General features: G+C 40.6%; 1 protein-coding gene and 1 non-coding gene across 2 annotated transcripts in view; one reads left to right on the top strand and one right to left on the bottom strand.

The window, feature by feature from the left end:
* Nucleotides 1-440: 440 nt before the first annotated feature.
* The window catches only part of ITGA8 (integrin subunit alpha 8), a 193442-nt gene continuing 179061 nt past the window's right edge, over nt 441-14821 (bottom strand). Inside the window, exons 29-30 of the mRNA XM_040248977.1 lie at nt 5784-5906; nt 441-3269 (exon numbers count right to left, since the gene is read on the bottom strand). Of these exons, the coding sequence (XP_040104911.1) occupies nt 3183-3269; nt 5784-5906 (210 nt within the window). The 3' untranslated portion in view covers nt 441-3182. The remainder of the gene's footprint in view (nt 3270-5783; nt 5907-14821) is intronic.
* TRNAW-CCA lies at nt 4701-4772 on the top strand. The gene has a single exon. It is a non-coding gene; the product is annotated as a tRNA-Trp (tRNA).

Here is a 14821-nt window from a genome sequence, read left to right as displayed (position 1 = left end):
CATGCCATACCTAGAGAGTCCTGACTGATGTGACAAAGATCCTGCATGCTGCAACTAAGACTCAACATAGCCAAACAAGTAAATAAATATTTTTAAAAGGAAAGGAAATGTAAAGGAAAAAATACCAATTATATGAAAGTGTAGGTATCAGAAATGACTCACATTTTTAAACATATGTATTGAGATTTAATTCCCATAAAACTCATCCGTTTAATGCATACAGTCCAGTCCTTCTTAGTGTATTCATGCAAACATCACCACAATCTAAATTTAGAACATGTTCATTATTCCAAAGAAATGTCATGTCCTTGCTCTTTCAAATTTCTTTCAATGTTAAATGTTTTGGTGGTAAAGAATCAAAGTGTGAAGATGCAAAGCTTTGACACCTGCCATCATGGAAAAATTTTACAATGCTTGCAAAAAAACCCAAAAATATGTCATCAGGTCTTTAGTTTTTAATTTTATTAGTGACAAGGTAAATAGATACATGAAAATCTTCACAGATTCTACACATATACTTAAATAAAACAAGAAAAGGGTTGAGTTCAAAGAAGTGGGGTTTCAGTGGGCAATTGGTCCATGTTGTTTATTTACTGTATAAAAATCTCCAAGTTTATAAAACTTGATTTGTCCATTTTTTCCCATGTCTTGAAAATCAGCTGCAAGTATTTCAAAAGATATATCTGAAATATATAGATAGATTCTAAGAGAAGCAACAGCATATTATAAATGACTGAAAGTGATTGGCTTTATATGATGAGAAGCAGATTTGCTCAGTGCATTTTTAGAATATTTTCCACTTGGAGGGACACTCAAGGACTGAGGTGTGGAGGGTTCACCTGACCTCAGTGTGCATTGATGGCCCTCTGCAAACTGCCTATAGACAGCAGTGCCTGTCCTTCTAGACAGGGATCACTTTGGGCTGAGACTGTGAGGATGCTGTAGTTTGCCTTTGAAGTGCTCACACCTTGCTCTGTTCTGGATCCCAGCCTTGCTCCTGGCATCTCCGCTTCCTCCAGGTGTCTGTATGACCTGACTTTGACTCAGGTCCCAGCCCTGAGTTCCGAGTTCTGTTTTGAAAGTTAGCTTGAAAGACAACAGGTATGTTTTCTCAGGGCTCTTTTGTGACCCCAAATCTTGAGGAGCTATTCTCTCTTGGCCAAAAGTCAGGCATGATGACAGGAGTTGGGGTGTCACTTTGGAGGCAGAGAGCCCTCCTTCCACTCATCTCAGAGATAGCCACTGCCTATGGAACCACTTCCACCCAGACAACGACCACCTAAAACTCCCCGAGGCTGACATGAGACCCTCAAACTCTTTGAAACATGTGCAGTTCTCACCCCCAAGTCAGCCACACAAGCTGGGAGCCAGACTTCAGTTCCTGACAGCCTTGAAACTGCTACCATGACAGGATTTAATTCATGAGCAGGCAGAGTATGAACTGTTCAGTGTATTCACCCATGTGCCTTTGATTTGGTTTCCAAAGAAATTCTGCAGCTGGAGCCAGATGGCTGGTCTCCAGGTTAAGACATGACCAAAAATTTAGTGTCTGTGAGTTTGGCTCATCTTTCGAATCAAGTGTGATTGTTGAAATTGGGACATAAATTTTCCAGCTGCTTTGAAAACCGAAGGATTGGGGTCTACTGGTTTTATCATACTTAATATTCAGGATATTAATTTAAAAAATAACTAATGCCAGTGTAAACATGCTTTTTGATACATAGGTCTATAAAATATTGCACATAAATATAAAATTTGTTCAGCACTTCTTCATAATAATTTTTCATTATTATAAAAAGGATACAAAGTTGTGCAGACTATATAAATTTGGCTGGTCTATTTTACTTAAAACGATACTGTTACATATGATTATGGATTATTTACAAGAGTTTTAAACATCAAGTTTCTGTGATGGTTAAATTCAAGATGATGGGAAAATAGCTTAAGTAAAAATTATTTTCCAAAGTCACGAACTGTAACGATTAGCAGGAAAAATGAAAAGTAAAGTTGGAACAGGCAGTTCTAAATAAAATCCATAGGAATCTGTTTTCTAGGTTCATCACACATATGTCTAACCTTATGCTTCTTCTTATTTATGTTTAACGTGTCTTTTCTGTGAATGTAAGTTTGACGTATAGTAAAAAAGGTATTTAATCCCAAATTAAAATATTGCTATTCCCTCATAGATATTAAAAATAATATGCCTGCCCAAATTATTAAATTGCTTTTTTGTGAATGGACTCTAGAAATTTTACCATTATTTTTAAGTACCACTCAGGGTTGAGAGTCCCTTGAAATTTGTATATTGCTAATTAAGTTAACGGAAAGGTGATTTTTTTTTTTTTGGTAAAAGTAGATATCAATGCAACTTTTTGCAAGGCTAAATTAAGCAGATGTGAGTCCCTGAAAGCATGAATAAAAGTAATTTCAGGTAGAAGTCATGAAAGTGAAACAGTCTTCTAATACCAATTCACTTTTCCTTAACCCTATCTAAATCCTAAGTCCTGTTAAGTTATGTATTCTGCACAAAACAGACATCTCAGAGGGAAATTTGGTGAGTGATTTCAAAAACCAGCGAACCAAATCTTTAATTTCCAGATCCTCTAGAGTGTCAGCCTAGAGTCATGGAAAATAAATAAATAAATTGTTATCCTCGCTCACAAAGATGATCTCTGCCATTTCCAAGGTCCTTTCACAGTCCCAACAGCATAGGCTGGTCTCCCTGAGCTGTAACGTCATTAGAAATGCGTCTTTTCCAGAGGGAGGTGTCAAATATTCCATTGTATACAGTAGTGTTGGAAGGTTTGGTCTGAGTTCACCTTCTAAAGTCCATCCTAACTCAGACACTGCATTTTTGAGACTTCAGATGGATTTACCTGGAAAGCAATCTCACATCCCCATACCCATTTCAAAGTGTCTGCCAAATACAGAAGGACTCAAGCCAAAGATATCTTCCACGGCTGCCCGGTGTTTCTGCAGTATTGAGGAGGCTTCCTTTCCCCACAGGATCACCAGGACCCATGGAAGCTTCTCCAGAGGACAGTATAGATGAGGTGATGACATGGCCCTCCCATGTCCGAGGACACTGGCAGGTGCAGGACAAGCTGGGTTGAAGCCTCATGATCCTTCTTTGCTTGGACCTGGAGTAGCATTGAAGTTGTTTTTATCTTTGGCTTTCCTGTTCATGCCTCAGGGGTTTTCTCATTGGTCAGCTGTTCCCGGTCATTCGTATCGTCCTGGGGTGGTCTTGCTCGGTCAAAGAATCCGCACTAGGGAAGACAGAAATGGGCCAGCCAGTCAGGTCATCCTGAGAATTCATGAAACCCCTCATTCTAAGAGTGTTCTCTTTGTCAGGACTTCCCTAGTGGTCCAGTGGTAAGACTTCACCTTCCAATACAGGGGGTGCGGGTTTGATCCCTGGTTGGGGAGCTGAGATTCCACATGCCTCATGGCCAAAAAAACCAAAACATAAAACAGAGGCAACGTTGTAACAAATTCAATAAAGATTTTTAAAATGGTCCACACAAAATATCTTAAAAAAAAAAATAACTTTCCCCCTTTTATATGTTGTCTAAGGAATCTGGTGCTCTGAGACTATAATCTGCCCAATTCTCCAAATTAGGAGGTGAGAGCAGTGTGTTGTTTACCTGCAGAGAGGAATTCATTGCCTATGCAGAGTGTCCACGTTCTTCCTTCCCTGCCTGTGGTGGTGGGAGAATGTTCTTTCTCTTTGAAAGATTTTTTGTTTTTTTTTGATGTAGACCATTTTTTAAAGTATTTTCTGAATTTATTACAATATTGTTTCTGTCTTATATTTTGGTTTTCTGTCTTCAAGGTATGTGAGATCTTAGCTCCCCGATCAGTGTTCCAGGCTGCACCCCCTGCACTGAAAGGGGAAATCTTAACCACTAGACCACCAGGGAAGTCCCAAGAATGTTCACTGTATATAAACCACTTATAGACCTTGTATATTTTTCTGGGCTTACAGCAACCTGGCCCAGGGATTTTTTTCTCTGCTTTTTTCTGCATGTTTCTGGAGCCGGCAGCAATGTGAATTCCTGACCAGGGGAAGCAGATTCCTGAAGCCTACTGTGGGCTACGTAAAGATGGACTAAAGGAGGAGGTGGAGAGATGCTTGTCTCTCTCTCTGCACTTGGTGGAATATCTAGTACGCGGAGGACAATCAGATGGGTCTTTTATTTCTATCTCAACAGCTTCGTGAGCTGTCTCAGCTTTCCAGAGATCAATCAGCAACTCAGGGAAGAGGTGATTCTTGAATCTTTACTCTCCTGAGTTTCAAATGAGGATTTAGTTTTGGAGAGTACAACTTTCCCTAGAAACCTAAAATCTTAATTCTTATTGTTTCTTAGGTTGGAAGCCCAGTCCCTTAGCTTTCACTTAGAGCCACTGAGTCGTCTTTCTCTCGTAGGACTAGTGCGTTACTCTATCAATTGCTGCATACCATTGCATCATTTATGGATATAAAGTTACTATGAATAACAGACTAACACGGAAGTCTATTTCTAAAGATAGACTATGCGTTAGACCTGTGTGGGCTCAGGATGGCACAAAACTGCTGATGAAGATCAGAAAAGCCATTACTTAACTCAGTTTGTTTTTCTTAACTCAGGTTTTCTCAGTTTGTTAAGCATGTCTCATTTTGTTTCAAAATAAAAATACATTATGATTTTGGAAGGGCTTCCCTGGTGGCTCAGAGGTTAAAGCGTCTGCCTCCAATGCAGGAGACCCGGGTTCGATCCCTGGGTTGGGAAGATCCCCTGGAGAAGGAAATGGCAACCCACTCCAGTATTCTTGCCTAGAGAATCCCATGGACTGAGAAGCCTGGTGGGCTGCAGTCCACGGGGTCACAAAGAGTCGGACACGACTGAGTGACTTTACTTACTTACTTACTATGATTTTGGAGAATGACAACAATAGTACCAAACTAAGATGTAAACTTCGAGAGTTGGTAATAGACAGGGAGGCCTGGTGTGCTGCAGTCCTTGGGGTCACAAAGAGTCAGACAGGACTGAGCGACTGAAATGAACTGAACTGAACTGAAGATGTGACTGGATTAATTGCTCTAATGATCATGTCACTGTGACATTGTATCTATTTTGGAATGGAAAGCTCTGTGAAACTTGGCAGTCCTGTTGGTTTGGGGACCAGAAATTAATTCCCATTGCAGACTTTCAGCAGAAACTTCAGCAAAACACATGAAAGAGGAAGTTAAGGCTTCTTAAAGGAGATGGACTAGTTGGAAAGATAAAAAAAAAAAAAAAAAAAAAAAGTCCAAGTATATTAGAACATGCATAATCTATGTGGTGTCATTGAAAGCCCACATATCAACTAATTACTATATTAATTGCATCTGTGTAGTGCTTACAAAACTCTCAAGTATTGCTGATAGAATTGTGTCAACAAAAACCTTAAGATCCTGATTAATTAAACAAGAAAGAGAAGTCTTCATCATAACATGATCACTCTAAGCATATTGGAAAGAAGATCATAGGTCTTTGTTAATAAATTCTAACTCTATATTTATTTATAAGAAATTGCAAGATAAAAGCAGCATTAAACACCCTCAATCTTCTTAAATGTCAGTTACACAAGCATATTAAGTTTGCCAAAGCAAACAAGATCCAGCTTTCCCTTCAGGTCCCTGTGTTGGAAATTCCCAGATCATGCCTCTAGCTTTGGCTCTTTGAAATCCTAGGTATATCCTTTTAAATCCTCCCAGTGGCCTCTCTACTCAAAAAGGAAAAGAAAGCAAATACACTTACCTTCCATAAAGCCAAGGTTAAAATGGCCAGAACCAATAATCCAAGAAGTATTGCTAGTATTATTACCCATAATGGAATTGAGAAGGAAACATTTGGGGTGGCCCAAATAACCGATGTTTTAATCTGGAATGGAAAATAAAAGAAATGAGCTCAAATTTAAAAACTATTCAGTGAAATAAAGCAGTTCAGTTCAGTTCAGTCGCTCAGTCATGTTTGATTCTTTGCAAGTCCATGAACCGCAGCATGCCACGCCTCCCTGTCCATCACCAACTCTCAGAGTCCACCCAAACCCATGTCCATCGAGTCAGTGATGCCATCCAACCATCTCATCCTCTGTTGTCCCCTTCTCCTCCTGCCCTCAATCTTTCCCAGCATCAGGGTCTTTTCAAATGACTCAGCTCTTCACATCAGGTAGCCAAAGTACTGGAGTTTCAGCTAGTATAATAAATACTAGTGTGTGTGTATATATATATATATATAGTATAATAAAGAATAAAGCAGTAACTACCAATATAACACTGGGGGCAGTGGGTACTTCTGAAAGGATCCATACATTAGCTGGTCACCCTGGGGGAAGATTTGAGAGTTTACAGCACTTTAACTTGGAATTTTAACCATTAACACATTCTCAGGCTTCTCAAGTTAGATGTAAGTCCAACTACAGACACTTGGTGGGTGTTTGGTTTACACCAACCCAGAAAGCCTAGAATAGAATTGAGGTGGAGCACGAAGCAACAGGGTAGAAAGGAATGACCTTGAATTGGGATGGACCTTTTTATGGCAAAGTAAACCCAACAAAAAGCCAAGTCCGTCCACATGTTTCTCCACAGAACTGAGCTCACCTCACTGAGAAGTGAACTTCCAAACAACCTACTGGACATGCAAGTGGGTAGACATCACCTAAGTCCCAATTTTACAGATGAGAAAATTGAGTCCCAGGGGGCTAAGTGATCCACAGATCTAATCAGTGTCATCGCCTCTTTAGCGCTAGGCTCTGTCTCTGTGCTCTATCAACAAAGAGCCCATTGTTGCTCTACTAATACAGTCAGGTAAGACCAACCATTTCCCATTTCATGAAAGTAACTGTAGTCATTGACGCGAGCATTAATTGTCTCAATGTGCTGGGGCTGCTTTCGGTCTTAAATCCCATTTTCAGTTGCTGTTGGACCTCACTGAATGCCCCACTGTTGCAAGGAAACTTGGAGAAGAGAAACCTTTCCAGCAGGACTGCATGCTCTGTATGTGTGAACCACCCCTGCCTTCCATGTAGGCTGGAGAAGCTCTCCTATCACATGCAGGCACAGCCTCTGGAGACATCCAAACAAACAAACAAAAAAAAAAAACAAAACAAGCAGAGACCCAGCCCTGCCACTCACACCCTCTGTCAAAGAAAAGAGAAAGAAAAATATTCTTGAATCTAGAATGTTATTCACCAAAGCAGGATTATTTGGTTTTAGAGGGAAGTAAGCATCACCCTTGCTTCTGGGGGTTTCCCAGTGGCTCAGTGGGTAAAGAATCTGCCTTTAATGCATTAGATGCAGGAGATGCTGGTTCAGTCCTGGGTTGGGAAGATCTCTGGAGGAGGGCACGGCAACTCACTCCAGTACTCTTGCCTGGGAAATCCCATGGACAGAGGAGCCTGACGGGCTATAGTCCATAGGGCTGCAAAGAGTCGGACACGACTGAAGAGATTGAGCACGCACACACGCAAGCATCACCTCGGTTAAGCTGGTCCACATGTTCCTTGTTTTACCTGTGCTGGTTGAAAGAATGCTGAGTCCCTCCTGACTCCCATACAGAAACTCTGGGCCACGCTTCTCTAACCCACCAGGAGTTGAGGGTGAACTCAGGGCGGGCTGGTGGCTCTGGTGTTCCCCTGGCTTGGAAACCTTGGTGTTTTCATAGCCTGTGCCCTAGTGCTGGGTCCTGCCTCTGCTCACATCTTTCCTTCTGCCTTCTTAACTAGATCTGAGCATCCTGCCCATGCTGTTCCTAACCTGCCAAGGCTTTTATAACTCCTTCATTTCGGTCCACGTCCCCTGTGCCGCAGACATCCTGATGACTTAATTCACTTGATCCTCCAGCCCCAGATATCACTTATATCCAGGCTACACAATGACGCTGATGATAGTGAAGCTGTTAGTGGTTCCACGTGGTCAGGAATGCCAGGGACCTGACCGATGCTTTCAGTGAGAGAAAGGCTGGTGTAACCTACTTGCCCTTTTACCTTCCTCCTTGCTTCCCTTGCTGCCACTGCCCTTATTCGTCCAACATATCCAAGAGAAGTGCAACATTCCGTGACTACGATGGGGTCAGACTCTCTGTATTTGCCACTGTTTAAAAACAGAACGCATGGTACATACTCTGATGAAATGCATCAGAAAGACTCAAAGCATTATCATGCCAGTTGGATTCTGCCACCTAAGTAATTCCCTCTGAAGTGGTCCTCTGCACAATGTGGCTACATGAGTCAGCGGAGGACGAAATCACTTCTGGATCATTTCTCTTCACATCTCTCTCCCTTGGTGAATTACATTGGATAGCGTGTGAAATCAGTGCTCAGTCCTGCATCTTATGGTGCTCAGAAAAAGAGCATGAGGTGATCATTTAAAATGACCCAAGGGACCTCCCTGGTGGTCCAGTGGCTAGGACTTTGTGCTCCCAGTGTAAGGGGCCAGGGTTTGATTTCTGGTCAGGGAACTAGCTCCCACATGCTGCAACTAAGAGCTCTCATGATTCAACAAAGGCTCGGCACAGCCAGATAAATAAAAATAAAATGACCCTAATATTACTGGAAGCAGACCAGTACAGTTTAATAATGAGAATTTCAGAATTTTGGAACTATCAAGGGTAGTAGTGGTCGTGCACTCATAAGCCAGATACAATGACCTAGAAAAGAGAAAATCTGAAGCCACAGGCAATTCTGAGGTTTCTTGTAATTGTTTCTTCCCCTTAAGCTCTAAGTTCACTGAAGAAACAACGTAGTTTGGGTCTGTATTTTGTGCATGTGTTAGAGACAACCAAAATTGACTAATACGTAATTTAGGAAGACAGACAGCAATACTTTCCCATGTTCCCTCTTCTAGTTGACCTAATTAATATCTGAAGTTACCTCCCTATGTTTTATTATAACATAGGAAACAGTTCTAGTTTTGTAAGCTAAAAAAAAACTAAACTAAAGGAGTTGAAATAAGGGCCATAGACTATAGACTGTTCAAATTGTTGGCTTAATAAAAAGAAATGGAAGAACAGCTACTGAGTTTTTCCTGGGTTTCTTTGCCACTTGGATATTACAGGTTTTTGTTTTTTTTAAAAAAAACAGGGACAGTTTTTTATCTTTATTTCCAATTTGTGTGCCTTTTAAATCTTTTTTTAAAAATGTCCACTTCTTAATAAATGGATTGTAGGGGACAACTGATTTTTGGATATAGGAAGTGGGTGGAGAGTGGTACTGTAGGTTTTGATATATCATCTATGAAACCAGTCCATCTGCAGAAACAAGCAGTGGAAGTCACTCACAAAGATCTAAGAATGATATCTGAAGGATTTTTCACAGCAGTGATGGAAAAGTACCAATAAAACATGAAACTGGACAGGATGTGCTTATTAGGTTCTCTAGAAGCAGAAAACAGCTTTATAAGGTATAATTACAAAACCTACTGGCTTTTTGTCTGCATTCACTTCCAAAGATTCTGACAAAAGTCTTTAAACAGTCTCAGAGTAGATAGATGATCACTGCTATCCTTATCCATTCCAAAATCTGAAATTCTCATCACCAAAACTGTTGTCAGTTTGCTCCTGGCAACATTATTTTTATTTGAAAAATGCCATTCGCATCCTTTCTGTGCGCACTTTCAGTGGAAGGATTAAGCATGTCATATACATTCACCGCCTGTAACTAAGAGGAAGGGACTTCAGTTTTAGAGGAAGACAAGCTCAATGACTTTGCTCCCTCACCTGCATTCCGCTCTCCTAACCTGCTGCCTTTAAGGCGTCTACATGGCACGGAGGCTGCCCGATCTTCTTGATCTCAACCGGGGCTCCTCTGTCCATGGAGTTCTCCAGGCAAGGATACTGGAGTGGGTTGTCATTCTCTTCTCCAGGGGAATCTTCCCCACCCAGGGATGAGCCTGGGTCTCCTGCTCTGCAGGCGATTCTTTACCGTGTGAACCACCAGGGAAGCCCCTAAACCAGGGAAGCTGCAGAGAACTTCTGTTGCTCCTGGTGGCTTCCAGGTTTTTCACTGCATAGTTGAGAAGCCGCTAGACTAGGGACAGTAAAAATACAAACAACAATGGTGCCCTGAAGCATTTCTTCAGATTTCCAGGCCTAAGGAGCTAGATGGCTGTTGCTAGAAAAGGGTGGATGTATCACATCATTGGAAGAGTCATCCAGGTCTTGAAAAGAGAGGTCTTTCTGAGAACACATTGGTTAGGAAGTCAGGAGACATGTTCAGGTCTGTAAATGGAAATGGGGCATTTCCTCTGCAAGTAGAAACAGATAAAGTCAAGCTTTTCCTGAAACTCAGTACTCTGTATAGACAAGAAACTTGAACCCTACAGGCAGGTTTAAGAGAAAAGACTTAATTGATCACTTTTATAGGACCAATGTTTATTTAAATTTGTTTTAGTCCTGCAGAAACCCTAGGATGGTTTAGGGGAAGCTTGGCCAGGAGATAACATGTTGAAAAATACCCAAACTTTGTTATTTCTAATGTTTATATTTGTCTGGCAGCTCATTTTGACAAACCCACAAGCAGCTTATCTATTGGATAATAAATATGAGAAAAACAGGTCTTAATTTATACAGTTTCTAATGACTAAACATTGATTTATAGTAAGAAATTTTCATTCATTTCAAATAAGATTTATTAAACACCCATATTCTCTGAAGTTCTATAGGTATTACCAACAGCTCCAAAAGGGAACCTTCTATGACTCTGCTGTAGATCAGTGTTGTCCAACAGAAATATAAGGCAAGTGACACCCATCATTTAAAGTTTTGACATAGTCAAATTAAAAAGAGTAAAAAGAAACATGGGGCATAAATTTTAACAATATATTTTATTTAACACTAAACATCAAAATTATTATTCAAAGTATAACTGATCTAAAAATATTATTCCTCTTTTCTTTTTACTAAGTCTCCAAAGTCCAGTGTTTATTTTACAATTGTAGCAAATGACAACCATGAGATTTTCAATGATTAAAGTGAAATGTTGTCTTACCCAAAAAATAAAACTGCATTAAAGAAAAAAAAAAACAACCTTATACTGCTATAGGTTTAAGTTTACATTTAAGTAAGTTAAAATGAAGTAAAACAACTTCAGTTCTTCAGTCACTCCACCCACATCTCAGGTCCTCACCATCCATGGTAATGTGGCGAGCGGGTACCATATTGAACTGCACAGCTTGACAGCTTTTGTATAATTTCACACAGTAGTGTGATAAGCCAAATTACCCAAGACCCTCTTTATTAAATTCATTCATCAAGAAGGTGGTCCCAAGGCCAATAATGAGGTGTATTTAGGACTAAAGCTTTACTTTAAGAACTTGGGTTTTGACTACATATTTCAACTGCTTTAAGAAAGGTTCATATTGAGCAACTTAAGTACTTAAAACATAGGCAGAAAAATTCAATTACATGCAAACTAATCAACAAAATGTTTTTCATTTTTTAATGTACCAAGAACCTGTAGCTATTTTTAAAAATAGTATAAAATTTTAACACTCCACTTATATAACTATCTGTAATTTTAGGAAGTAGGGTCCATGAATCATAAGCAGTTCAGATGTTCTTAAAGTGATGTTAAGTAGGGAACATTTAATCTTACCTTCATCATGTCGTAAATCTTGTTCTTTATTATGGTGGAAAGACCATAAATAAATCTTTAATATGCCTACATTTTATCACTGACATTTATGATATGTTTTTGTATATTTTGACAAAATACCAAGGTAGAAGAAAAAACTCCCTCGGATTTGCAACAGTAATTAATGTTGACATCTGTATTTATGCATCTCAAAATCTTGTGTAAATATACTTCAGTGGGGTCACGAGAATGTTTTATATAAATGTACCAAGACACTCTACCGACAGTGCCATTTAGAACAAAATAATAACATGAACAGCTGAACACACATTTTAACAAAATTCAAACAGCCCTTATGAGATAAGAAGTTCCTGTGATAGGTTTGAACTCCAGATAATTGTTTAATATCACAGTTCCATTTTAAGATCCTAAAGTTTTGCTAACAATTCAAAAAAGTCAAACGGACTCCCAATTTGCATGTGATTTCTTAATTAAGGATTTCACTGAAATACTTTATAATAACTGTCTTTGTTGAACTGTGGTGTTGGAGAAGATTCTTGAGAGTACCTTGGACTGAAAAGAAATGAAACTGGTCAATTCTGAAGGAAATCAGTCCTGAATATTCATTGGAAGGACTAATGCTGAAGCTCCAATACTTCGGCCACCTGATGAGAAGAACTGACTCATTGGAAAAGACCTTGACGCTGGGAAAGATTGAAGACAGGAGGAGAAGGGGATGACAGAGGATGAGATGGTTGGATGGCGTCACTAACTCGATGGACATGAGTTTGAGCAAGCTCTGGGAATTGGTGATGGACAGGGAAGCCTGGCGTGCTGCAGTCCATGGGGTCACAAAGAGTCAGACATGACTGAGTGAACTGAACTGAACTTCGAGTTACATGAGACAATCATAAGCTCTTCTAAATGTAAATTATGGAATTTGGCTTTAGTCACACAATACAAACACCAAAGTTTATGAATAGGCAAAAAAAGTGTTCCAATAACTGAATAATTTTTTCTGCTGTAATGATACTGCATTTAGGCATAGCCCCTCTCATCATGCAACCTTTCTCTTGCTTCTGAACATGAAAAGTGTCACATGGCACGGAGAGTTCATCTGTTACAAACCCAGACACTATTCAAGTAGCAGCTGGGGATTACTATTTTTTTCAATATGGAAAACTTATCTAGGGCTCAAGAAATGGCTGCGTTATGACCACACTGAAAAGGAAGCACAAGCAGACTCCTCATCACCTACAAGGAACTAGGGAAACAAGCAAATATTCTTGTCTTATTACCAAGGAAGGAACCGAGACCCTTTCCCCAACGGCAGACTGAGGACTGGAGCTCTGAAGATCCTCCAACCACCTCGTCCAACTGATTCTGCTATCTGGAAGTACTTCTCTCCTGCTGGGTCCATTTCAAGATAAGGATGAGAACTCACTCTAAAACACATCTGCTGGTTCCAAGCACAGTCCTCTCAAACCAAGCCTGTAGGGCACAGCTGACTTCCTACTGGCCACATCTCCTTCAGGCAGTCAGAGACTCGGAGACCTAAAAGGTTTTCCCATAACCTCTCCACAAATGATGCAGTAAATCATCTACATCAGCTAACAAGACTTTTTCAAAGATGCAGGAACAAGGGTGGTGGGGAGGAGGCAAGCCTGTATCTCATCATCCTGTGAATCTTTTGAGATGAGTTGAGAACAGCAGGCTGGCACCTGTGGCCAGGACAGAAAGACACGATCCTGTGGATGCAACCGACTGTCACATATGTTTCTGTTATGGAGCATGTGCTCAGATAAAACAAAGGACCCACATTTATCTCCCTTGGAGTTACAAGCCTTTGAACCTCCTTGGATGAATATTCTATATTAAAAATCCAAAGCCTCTGTCTTCTAGGTTGAACATAAATTCAAACTCTGGCAGACATCTCGTGAGAGAGAGAGAGGCGTGCTAAGTGGAGAAAGATGTGCACTGCTTGCTTTAAACACCACCAAAGTCTACTGAGCTATTCTGAATCTGTGGAGGCTTCTAACTGGGCTTATTGAACTTTGCCAGAGAAGGCAGGACATTTTGGGAAGGTTACTGTTATCAACACCTGAGACTTATCTCGTTTTAGGTAAAATGCTGAAGCTTTTTGTATATAACGTAAATACTCTTCTTAACAATGGTTTCAGGTAAATGTGGTTAAGGGCATCAGCAAGGTCCACAGAGTGATCTCCTGAAGGTTTCCACTTAGAGCCAAATGAAGCCTGCAATGAACCTGTTCTGGAATCTGCGGATTTTCTTTTCCACTGCTTGCCTGGGTCAGAGGTGCCCACTGCCAGTTTCACTGCAGAAGCATCACTTGTAGAGCCTCTAAAGCACAGTGCCAGGGGCCCATGCCAGACTCACTCAATTGATATTTCGGATAGGGTCTTAACATGTATGGAGCTTCTTAGATGGCTCAGTTGTAAAGAATACACTTGTCAATGCAGGAGACATAGGAGACTCGAGTTCAATCCCTGGGATGGGAAGATCCTCTGGAGGAGGAAATGGCAATCCACCTCCATATTCTTGCCTGGGAAATCCCATGGACAGAGGAGCCTGGCAGGCTAGTGTCCAAGGGGTTGCAAAGAGTTGGATACAATTTAGCAACTGAGCACATAGCATGTATAAACCTTTAAAGTCATATGAATGGTGATTCTTTGCATGCTCAGGGTTGGAAATCACTAATGGATGAATTTCAATTACTAAAAGTAGATTAGGCTGGAAAGAGTAATAGCTCCATTTTAAGACCTAGGCTGATGAGAAATTATGAGAGTGGTGACCTCTACACCATCCAAAGCAACCCTTCTCAAAGATGACAGTGTACCTGCTGCCCTGATGATTCTGACTCAGCAGGTCTGGGGTGAGGTTTGTTTCTGAATTTTGAACAATTTCTGAGGTGTTACTGATGCTGCTGGTCTACAAAAACATATTTTGAGTAACAAGGACCTGGGGACCAGAATCCAAGTCGAGGTTGTAAATATCTATGAAGAGACCAAGAGATGAAGGTTGAAATCTCAGTGTTTGAATCCTGACCCAGAGTTCTGGCTGTGGTCATATTCACTGTAAAGGCAGCGTTTTGGTGATGGGGCCTGTTCATCCCCTGTTACTCACGCTCCTCTCTGCTCTGCATGGCCTTGCCGGGTGGCTGAGGATGCGAGCAGTTGTGCTGTGACAGATATCTGGGTATCAGTAA

The sequence above is a fragment of the Oryx dammah genome, unplaced genomic scaffold (genome assembly GCF_014754425.2).
Source record: "Oryx dammah isolate SB20612 unplaced genomic scaffold, SCBI_Odam_1.1 HiC_scaffold_10, whole genome shotgun sequence".
NCBI lineage: Eukaryota > Metazoa > Chordata > Mammalia > Artiodactyla > Bovidae > Oryx > Oryx dammah.
This window is presented reverse-complemented; position numbering and strand designations above follow the sequence as displayed.